Genomic DNA, 10,588 nt, shown 5'->3' on the forward strand with positions numbered 1-10,588 from the left:
TTTTTTATTGAGATATAGTTGATTTAGTTGATTTAGGGCTTCCGGGGTGGCTCAACTGGTAAAGAATCCGCCTGCAAAGCAAGAGACCTGGGTTTGATCCCTGGGTTGGGAAGATCCCCTGGAGAAGGAAACAGCTTACCCACTCCAGTATTCTGGTCTGAAGAATAGTCCATGGGGTTGCAAAGAGTTGGGCACGACTGAGTGACTTTCACTTAATCACTAATAGTTGATTTATGATGTTATATTAGTTTCGGGTATACAGCATGGTGATTCAAAGTCTTTATAGATTATATTCCATTTATGGTTACTATAAAGTACTGGCTATCTTTCCAGTGTTTTGGCTATTGTGCTGTACAATGTACCCTTTATTAGCAGCACTGTTGACATTCTTTGTTGCTGGCGGTTGTCCTGTGCACCGTAGTATATTTTGCTATATCCTTCACCTCTAGCCCTTAGGTTCCAGGAGCACCCCTGCCAAAGCTGTGACAACCAAAACTGTCTCCAAATATTACTTAATGTCCCCTGGGGACAAAATCATCATTGGATGAGAACCAGTGGTGCAGGGAAAGGATTATTCTCCTAGAAGCCATTGGGAACATGAATTAGAACAGCCACATTGGAGAACGATTTGTCAGGATCTACTAAACTTTAAAACACACCCCATGACTCAGTAGCCCCACTTCATGGTGTCTCTACCTGGAGAATATAGGCATGTGGGCACAAAGAGGCCTGTTGGCAGTGTTCTGTGTGGTGATGAAAACCTGGGAATAATGCAAATGCTCATCAGCAGGGCAATGCAAATAATCTATAGTGTAGTTCTGAGGATGCTATTTTTAAAGAATGAGATAAAGGTGGAATCAACCCAAGTGTCCATTGACAAATTGAATGGATAAGGAAAATGTGGGATATGCATACAATGGAATATTATTCAGCCTTAAGAAGGAATGACATTCTGCAAAGTGCTGCAATATAGAGGAACCTTCAAGTCATGAATGGGTTGCCATGCTCTCCTTCAGGGGATCTTTCTGACCCAGGGATCAAACCCGGGGCTCCTGCATTGCAGGCTGATTCTTTACTGTCTGAGCCACCAGGGAAACCACAAGTGAAATAAGCCAGACACAGAGAAGCTAAAATTGTATTATTCCATTTATGAGGGTACCTTGAATAGTCAAGATCATAGAGACTGAAAGTAGAACAGTGGTCTCTGAAAGCAGCAGTGAGGGGAACATGGGGTTATTGTTTATTAAATACAGAGTTTCTGTTTGCAATGATGAGAAAGTTCTGGAGATGGACAGTGGTGGTAGTTGCACAATACTTTGAATATACTTAATGTCACCAAACTGTACACTTAAAATGGTTAATATGGTCAGTTTTATGTTATGCATACTTTACCATGATAAAAAAAAAAAAAGACCAGAATGAGGTAGATGTCTATGTATTGATATGAAAAGTTCTCAAAGACATAACAGGGAGTTTAAAAAAAAAAATGCAGATTTAAACACATGTATCTAAAAGAATAGGAAGTGGGACTGGTTACCGGAGGAGGGGGCTGGCTTGAGGACAGGGCCTAAAGATTTTGGTCTTAGCTATCATGTTTTAATTTTTTGAAAGGAGAATGTATTTGTGTATTACTATAGCATTTAAAAATAATAATACTTCTTATAATACCTCTGGGAAGAAGTCTCAAGAAACCAGTGACAGTGGCTCTCTATCCTTGAAAGGAAACCTGGTACTTGGGAGGACAGAGGTGGCAGGTAGATCACATCCTGTTGTACCCTTTGAAATTTTAACTGTGTGACATTATTATCTATATAATTAAAATTTATAAATGAAGTCAATAGTTATAAAATTCATCTTCAGCTCAGTCCAGTCGCTCAGTCATGTCCAACTCTGCGACCCCATGGACTGCAGCATGCCAGGATTCGCTGTCCATCATTAACTCCCAGAGCTTACTCAAACTCATGTCCAACAAGTCAGTGATGCCATCCAACCATCTCATCCTCTGTTGTCCCCTTCTCCTCCTGCCTTCAGTCTTTCCCAGCATCAGGGAGTCAGTTCAATGAGCCAGTTCAAACCAGTCAGTCCAATGAGTCAGTTCTTCACATCAGGTGGTCAGAGTATTGGAGCTTCAGCATCAGTCCCTCCAATGAATGTTCAGGACTGATTTCCTTCAGGATTGACTGGTTGGATCTCCTTGTAGTCCAAGGAGCTCTCAAGAGTCTTCTCCAATACCACAGTTCAAAAGCACCAATTCTTTGGTGATCAGCCTTCTTTATGGTCCAGCTCTCACATCCATACATGACTACTGGAAAAACCATAGCTTTGACTAGATGGACCTTTGTCAGCAATGTTTCTGCTTTTTAATACTTTTAAAATTCATCCTCAGTTAAGCTCAAAACAACAGACTTTTGTCCTTTGTAGCTCCCATAGTTCATTTCCTCCCTTCCTTCCTCCCACCCAGCCATCAAAAAAAATCTTCACGCTCCAAGAGTGTTCCCAGAAGGTCATTGTTAGTGACTTTTTCCCACGGAATCATGTTTTCCAATCCACAGAGATTTTGAAACTTCACAAAAGTCCCAGCTTTGGCTCAATTCTGTATCACAATAATTCTACAAAATTTAATAGGTGTTAGTCTTTCGTGTTTCTGAGTTCTCAGAGCAAGCCTGAGCAAAGCTGAAAGTCAAGCCCACAGTTGCAGAGGCTTTAATCTCAAAGAATTCCTCCCACTTGGGAGCCCACGTGGTTGGTAGCATCCAGCTGTTAAGAACATACAATATCCAAGGGGAAAGAAGTCTGGGTCCTCGTCCTAACTGCACACCCACGATGAGTGATCATGTTAATTTTACTCAGTTTCATGGCCTGTAAAATAGGCACAGCATACCCCCATCCTTTTCTATTTCTCAGGGTCATCCCAGGAGAGATGAAGACCACCTAGTTGAGAGTCCACAAATCCCATGTCAGGAAGGGCCTGCATCTCTCAGCCCCAACATCCTCACCCTTGCTTACCTGTGCCCTGTGCTCACATCCTAGGTACGTACCTGTGGGCATCATGTTCCTGGTTGGAAGCAAGATTGTTGAAATGAAGGACATCATCATGCTGGTGACCAGCCTGGGGAAATACATCTTCACGTCTATATTGGGCCATTTTATTCACGGAGGAATTGTTCTGCCACTTATTTATTTTGTCTTCACGAGAAAAAACCCATTTAGGTTCCTCCTGGGCCTCCTCACACCGTTTGCAACAGCGTTTGCCACCTGCTCCAGGTGAGTGGTTTTCAGGTGCCCTTGGCTGCCCTTGAGCTTGGAACCAGAGGAGCCCGTGGTGGATGCACAACTAGCATTTTGACAAATTTTAATTTCTTGAAAACTCTAAATTGGTTTCATCTGATTTTTTTGCACTGCCAGCCCCATAGCTCTTAGGGAAGTAGATTTTTAGGATTGCCAGAATGAGAGATTGCCTCATTCCCTTCTCCTTCTTGCTTCTTAGAGGTCAGTTAGATCATAATTTTACCCACCCGGGGGTCCTCACCCTAACTAGACCTCAGCCTGAGTGAAAGGAGACAACCACTTGACTCAAAACGCATTGCAGGAAAGTTTCTAGAATGATACCTGCTCAGTTCTCCCTTTGGATGGGTGAATTAGGAAATAAGAGCAAGGCATAAGGCATCCTGGTGAGGGGTGTGTGCTCAGCTCTCTAGCAGTCCACAATATTGTGGGATCTAATTTAGCACAAAAGATGGACCTTGTCATGGCTGATATTCTTCCAGAAAAACACTGGGCTTTCCAAATACAAAGAAAACTTTCAAAGGATGGTGGCACATTGTTTGATTCACACATTTAGTTTTTGCCCCTCTACTGCATGTATCCCACCATCCTGCCCTGTAGTGTCTATGACAGGGTTGTGGTGTGGGAGGAATGAAGGAGGTAAGTTTCTCCGGCTTTGGCAGAAACCAGCCTATTTCAGCTATGCCAGCCACACGCTGCAGAGTCTGCAGAATCCACTGGAGGGAGCGGGTCCTATTCTTCATTATCTTGGGATGCAGTTCCTCTTTCCAAACTTTCAGAGCCATTTTTTTTTCTCTTTTTTTGGCCACACTCCCACGGCATGCGGAACTTCCCTGACCAGGGATTGAACTCACATCCCCTGCAGTGGAAGCACAGAGCCTTAACCATTGGACCACCAGGGAAGTCCTGTCAGAGCCATTTCTGCTTCTTGGCCTAGAAGAAAAAACATAGTTTGCCTTTTACTTTTTGGAGGGGAACATGTTCAAGAGAGGAGAGTAAATAGTTCTTTGTTCTCTTGAGAATATTTTGCACTGTGAGACAATGTGTGGTTCTTGGGAAATCTGGAACAGGTGTATCCAGGTGAAAAATACCATAAGTCTAGAAAGCCCAGTTTTTAACACTTTGGGAAAGCAATTGACAAAACCCCATGTATGACTCTGCAACAATTCTGATTTTTCTTTTATTTCAAGGGGAGAGTGCCATAACCTAGGATGGTGCTAATGGTTCTGTTCCTGGGTCTGAGCTGAGTAATAGGTTAGCCTGGTCACGAAGGGCTATTCTCTTATTTGGTTGTTTGCATTTCCCAGCTCGGCAACCCTTCCCTCTATGATGAAGTGCATTGAAGAAAACAATGGTGTAGACAAGAGGATCAGCCGGTTCATTCTCCCCATCGGGGCCACTGTGAACATGGATGGCGCAGCCATCTTCCAGTGCGTGGCTGCAGTGTTCATTGCCCAGCTCAACAACGTGGAGCTGAGAGCTGGACAGATTTTCACCATTCTGTAAGTTCTATATTCTTTCCTTCATGTTTAGGCCTGGTTTAAAGTTTGAAATTTTTTTTGTTGCGATTTCCTTTGAAAAACTTCATGAATCCAATCTTACCATGACTTGGGTGTCTCATTTGTAAATGAGGACAGCATGAATTCATTACTTGAAGAAAGTGGACCCTCTCTCAAGGGTGCAGCCGACAGACTAGGGTTGTGTGGTTTTCAGTTCCAAGCCATGGCTGCCATGTTCTGCATGTCTCTGTGTCCCCTTGGTGCTCCGGGCTCATGGCTGATCCTGCTGTCCCATCCCCTAGAGTGACTGCCACGGCATCCAGTGTTGGAGCAGCAGGCGTGCCCGCTGGAGGGGTCCTCACCATTGCCATTATCCTGGAGGCCATCGGGCTTCCCACTCATGACCTCTCTCTGATCCTGGCTGTGGACTGGATTGTGTAAGTAGCAAGTCCTAAGGGCACTGAATAAAAGAAAGTCTGTTTTGAGCTCCCTAGGAGCTTGGCACTGGCCCAGGGCATGCAGAGAAACTTAAAACATGCCATTACTGAGAACTTGCTTAGAACATTCAGGAAAGTCAGAGGCCCAAGTGTCTATGGAGATTGTTGGCTGCATAGGGGTCATAACCATTGGAGCAGTGAATCTTCGGGAATGATTGTCCTTGGCCTGGAATGTCCAAGGAGTGATTTCTGTGAGGGGAGAAAAGATGAGCGCTGCTAATGCAGGTGCCTGGGCTTGTGCTCAGGGGCGGAGTTAGAAAGGAGCTGTGATCTGGGTAACCATCACCAGGGCTCCTGTAAAGACACAGAACAGTTTCTAATTGTTGCTTCCTTGAGTCCCATGACACTTTTCTCAGATACAAACAATACCTGTATCATAGGGAAGGTCAGTGAGGAACTGATGTTGGACAGTAGGTAGAGCATGTGAATAAGAAATGAGCCCTGAAAAAAAAAAAAAAAAGAAATGAGCCCTGGAGCCTGGGTTCATATCATTTACTAGTTGTGTGATATGAACTGTCTGTGATTTAGTCTGCCAGTCTGTCAAAAGGGGATAAGAACAGAGCCCTATAGCAGAGCTGTAGTGGAGACTAAGCGAGTTAGCACATGCACATCACACGGAAGCATGTTCAGGCAGCACTGGGGAAGACACTCCCGGCCAGGCTGGTCAGAGCCGGGTATGGATATGCTGACCACTAGAGCCTGGCCCTGGGCTGGTGGATCTGCCCATCATGGTTAGGAGTGCTGGGTTCCAACCTTATTTTTAAGCCCCGGAAACTTGAAGGGACTTCTCAGAATTCCTTGAGCTCCTTGGGGGTGAAAAGTGCTTTTGGAGATGCACAGTGTTCAGACAGCACATCGGAGGGACTCAGTCCCTGTGATGGTGAGTAAGAGGGACCAGGGCAGAGTGTCAGAGGCCCCGCCTCCTTCCTCACCAGCTCCCCTCCATGGGGAAGTCAGGCGTTTAAGGGGTGTGCTTGGTCAGGACGAGGGAGGTCTGGCACCAAGCGGGCTGTCCAAATGAGACCCCCACCACGCACAACCTCTGACTCTACAACCCTCAGCTTCTCCAGCACCTCAGGCAAGTTCCTATTTTCCCTCCTTCTTCAGAATGAGCATGATACTTCCTCTGAGCCCCAGGGAGGGGTGCTGGTTGTTGGGCTCTGGGAAGACAAAGCTTCTGGAAAGGGCAGTGCTGTTCTCTGTGAGATAGTATTTGCCAACAGCCATGGGAAGCACATGAAGGTTGCAGTTCAGTAGAGATGCAGTGTAGACATGAAACCGGGAGGGAGGTTCCCACAGGATAAAGGTGAGTGGGAGGGAAGCTGAACCCAGGGCCAAATCTGCACCATCACCCCAGTTTTGTGTGGGTACTTAGTCGCTCAGTCATGTCTGACTCTGCAACCCCATGGGCTGTAGCTTGCCAGGCTCCTCTGTCCATGGGGATTCTCCAGGCAAGAATACTGGAGTGGATTGTCATTCCCTTCTCCAGGGGATCTTCCCAACCCAGGGATCAAATCCAGGTCTTCTGCATTGCAGGCAGATTCCTTACCATCTGAGCCACCAGGGAAGCCCTCGTCATCGCAGTTACTTATAACTTTTACACGACGGTGTCTCACACATGAAGCGCACACATAGGGAGATTTCTGGAAGGAAACAGATCCAGATGTCACTACTGGTTCACTCAGGGGTGCAGAGGACGAGGGGGAGTGACTTTTGTTTTTTCCTTTATACTTCTCTTCTTCCCAACTTTTCTACAATAAGTGGGTCTGTTAGTTTCATAAGAATGAAAAATATTTGGAGAAAATCAGTTTAGCGTCAAGCGGCACCGCACGCCCTTGGCTTGCTCTCCCTCAGGGTCACGTCACAGCCTCCTGGTACCTCAGCCCGCAGTGACGTCCGCCCCCTGCTGGCTCCACGCGGCATCGACTGTAACGCCTGCCTGTTCTCCCCCTGCAGGGACCGCACCACCACCGTGGTGAACGTGGAGGGCGACGCCCTGGGTGCGGGCATCCTCCACCACCTGAATCAGAAGGCGATGAAGAGAGGGGAGCAGGAGCTGAGCGAGGTCAAAGTGGAGGCCATCCCTAACTGCAAGTCGGAGGAGGAGACGTCGCCCCTGGTGACACACCCAAACCCCGCCGGCCCAGCAGCCAGCACCCCAGAGTCCAAGGAGTCGGTTCTGTGATGGGGCTGGGCTTCCAGCTCACCCACTGGGGGTGCCCACCCCATCAGTCTGGCCACCTGGCCCTGGCACCGCCCTCACTGACTTTTCGCCTCCCGAGCAATGTATTGGCCCAGCCACCGGTTTGACGGTTACTTCTCAGACATTGGGGTTCTGGACCAAGACACTCGGACATCTGACACTCGACCATGTCCAGGTCAAGTGTGCGCACCCCGGCTCTGTCTGGAAACAGACCCTTGAACTGCCAGGGTTGGGAGTTACAGGCTCACAGAGACCTGGCAGTTAAAGCTTGGAAGATGCACATGTTATTGCATTACACCCAGGAAAGTTCAGCATTTGGATACTTCCTGGACAGACCTGGGCGGGTGGCAGTCATCTGTCACCTTGTGAGCCAGAATAATTGGAAAAATTCCCAAATTCGTATCCTTGGCTGGAATTCTCTGAGCTGGGACTCGGGTGTTAAGAGTCTCTGACTAGGCATGGCTGGCTTCTGGGTCACTGGGCTGGAGGCGCTGTGTGCCCATCAAGTTAGAAATACTCCATGGTGTTAGCACTGCTGGTGTCTCTGCTTAACGGCATTAAGTAAACAAGTACATTCTGAGGTCAAAGAAAGGAGGGGGAGTGCAGCCTGCAGGGGAAAGGGAAGCAGTCCAACGGGTAAGGACACACACTCACACACACACACACACACACACATATATTAATGTCCCCAATCTGGCCCCAGCCCTGGGAAGTTTTCTGCTTTCGTGACCTGGACCTCTGCCAACACTGTGGCATTAACCACCTCCACTCTGATTTGGCAACAGGCCACAGAGGGGCCTCCGCCTCTGGGGAGGTGTGATATGGTCATTACATTCAGGGCCCTGACTGGTTTAGCAATAGATTTCAATCCTACTAGACCCTCCCTTAAAGCAAAACAAATTTTTTTAAAAAATACTACAAACCCACCCTTCACTGGGGTGAAGCCAGATGTCCTGGCTTTGGCTGATTTGGATAGACTTGGTTTCCCTTTCCTCCAGCACATCAGAGTTTAAAATTATCAGCCAAATGGTCTGCCTGATACCTACTGACTCAGGTTGAACCTTGGAGAGGGGGCTTTATAGAGAGAACCAGTGTTGCCAGGGGCAGGGAAGGAAGACCTAAAAGGCACAAGACTGCTGTTTCGCTGTAGTTGGTGTGTATGTGTGGGGTGACCTACAGCAAGTCCTGGGGCCTCACTTTACCCCATCAGTAAAATGGGGCTGATGTCACCTGCCTTTTACCTACCTCAGAGGAATCTGGTGAGGCAAACTGAGTGAATCTGTGGAAAATGACCATTTCGCATCGTGGCTATTAAGTGCTAACACTTAACCCCGTACCTTCCTCACTGTTACCTAAGTGATACCTAAGTTCTCCAGAAGGCTCCTTCTCCTGGGGAGGACAGCTTTTATGAGCAGGGCTTTGTTTTTTGTGGAGGAGCAACTGTTGTCACGTCACTTGTCCTCTTGGCAGTTTCTTGTGAGCATCAAATGCAGCCTCTTCCTGTTGTCCTTCATCTTTTTGTAAATTAACCTCCCAGGCCACTTGTGGGTCCCTGGCCTCCCAGTGACTCCCAGACCCAGGCACGTTTCTGCCACCACACGCTGGCCATTATTCAAGCTCCCAAACTTTCAGCCTTGCTCATTCCCCTGTTTTCTCTGTTGCTATCACCCAGGCCCTGCAGAAGGGGAGCACACCATTATGATGCATGTCCCATCACAGCTAGAATAGGGGGAGGGACAGAGACAGTGAAGCTCCCCTATTTTAAGATTATGGGGCATGGGCCTGAGCAGAAGTGGTGGGGAAGAGCCAAGGGGCACAGGGAAGACCCAGCCAGTGGGCAGGCCCTGCTCCCTCTAGCCCTCTTTAAAACAAGCTAAGTCACTCCTGTGAACCAGGAGTGCAGTACACGGAAGCCTTTACCCTCTGGCTTATTGTTGATGCCTTCTGTTTTTAAAGGAGAAATAATCATATGGCTGGATTCCAGACTGCAAGTGAACATTCATTATTTTTCAGGCTTTGCTAGATCTTATTTTTCCCTCTTCCACATCTATGTAACTATGTGTGTACACACATATGTGTAGCATGTGGGGGGTATATGTGTGTTTAGCATCTATATCTACATGTGTGTTTGTGCATTTTAGCTCCAGTCCAAACAAGTTAGAATTTTTGGACAGAGGTGAATTAACTGCAAGTTGTGTGGCTTTGGCATCCTGATTTTCCTGTTTCTAAAGGTGAATTTCACAAAACATGGACAGTCTGACCCAGGGGCTGCACATACTCTCTCCAGGACCTGGCAGTGCAGTGTGGGGAGCACGTGGCCTAGGGAAGGGTGCTTCCATGTAAAACCCCTCTGATGATCGCTCCCCTCTCCCTGATTTCTCCCTGTTTTTCTGTCCGAAAGAGGAATCAGACTGGGGGTGACCCAGCTGAGGGAAAATGCCACCCTCTCATTGTCTGATGATGTGTCCCCCGCTCTAACATGTCGTAATGCTGTTCATCTCTGTTTTCAATATGTGACACTTGCCTTAAAACATAGCAGTCTTCAAAATGAATACAGCATTTCTACTAGAATCCGATGTTCCTTTATTTTTTTCTTGTGTTTTGAAGTTGCATTGACTGGTGGAGTTCTTCTGGGGGATGGCCTGTGGGTGACAAATTGAAGGGTTGTTTTTCTAGCTACATTTAGCCAGCATGACCCCCGGTAGCAGGGCAGGCCACTCAGGTGGCAGAGCTGCTGCAGAACCATCACTGATGTGGCTTGTGGTGGTGAGCTCCGGGCTCCTGGGCTCCTCCCACTCAACACTAGCAGGGCCCTTGAAACAGTGAGTGGTTTGGCCACATACCTCCATTAAGCCAAGCCTTGTTAGGACAAGTAGGTCGACAGGTATTAATTGACCATCTAGTGTAAGCCCAGAGCCAAGCTGGAAGAATGCCCCAGTCTGTAGAATCACTGAGAAAGTCCCTGCATGAAACAGTTGCCCGTGCCTACCGTCCTCATTAACACACCCAGAACCTTCTTTTGTATCATCTCAAGTTCAGTTGGGGCTTTCCAGGTGGTGCTAGGGGTAAAGAACCCGGCTGCCAATGCAGGAAACTTAAAAGAC

General features: G+C 47.4%; 1 protein-coding gene across 1 annotated transcript in view; it reads left to right on the plus strand.

The window, feature by feature from the left end:
• Nucleotides 1-10,055, plus strand: part of SLC1A4 (solute carrier family 1 member 4) — a 29,765-nt gene extending 19,710 nt beyond the window's left edge. Inside the window, exons 5-8 of the mRNA XM_043468898.1 lie at nucleotides 3,031-3,264; nucleotides 4,593-4,787; nucleotides 5,087-5,221; nucleotides 7,238-10,055. Of these exons, the coding sequence (XP_043324833.1) occupies nucleotides 3,031-3,264; nucleotides 4,593-4,787; nucleotides 5,087-5,221; nucleotides 7,238-7,466 (793 nt within the window). The 3' untranslated portion in view covers nucleotides 7,467-10,055. The remainder of the gene's footprint in view (nucleotides 1-3,030; nucleotides 3,265-4,592; nucleotides 4,788-5,086; nucleotides 5,222-7,237) is intronic.
• The last annotated feature ends 533 nt before the right edge of the window (nucleotides 10,056-10,588 follow it).

The sequence above is a fragment of the Cervus canadensis genome, chromosome 5 (genome assembly GCF_019320065.1).
Source record: "Cervus canadensis isolate Bull #8, Minnesota chromosome 5, ASM1932006v1, whole genome shotgun sequence".
In the NCBI taxonomy this organism is placed as follows: Eukaryota; Metazoa; Chordata; class Mammalia; order Artiodactyla; family Cervidae; genus Cervus; species Cervus canadensis.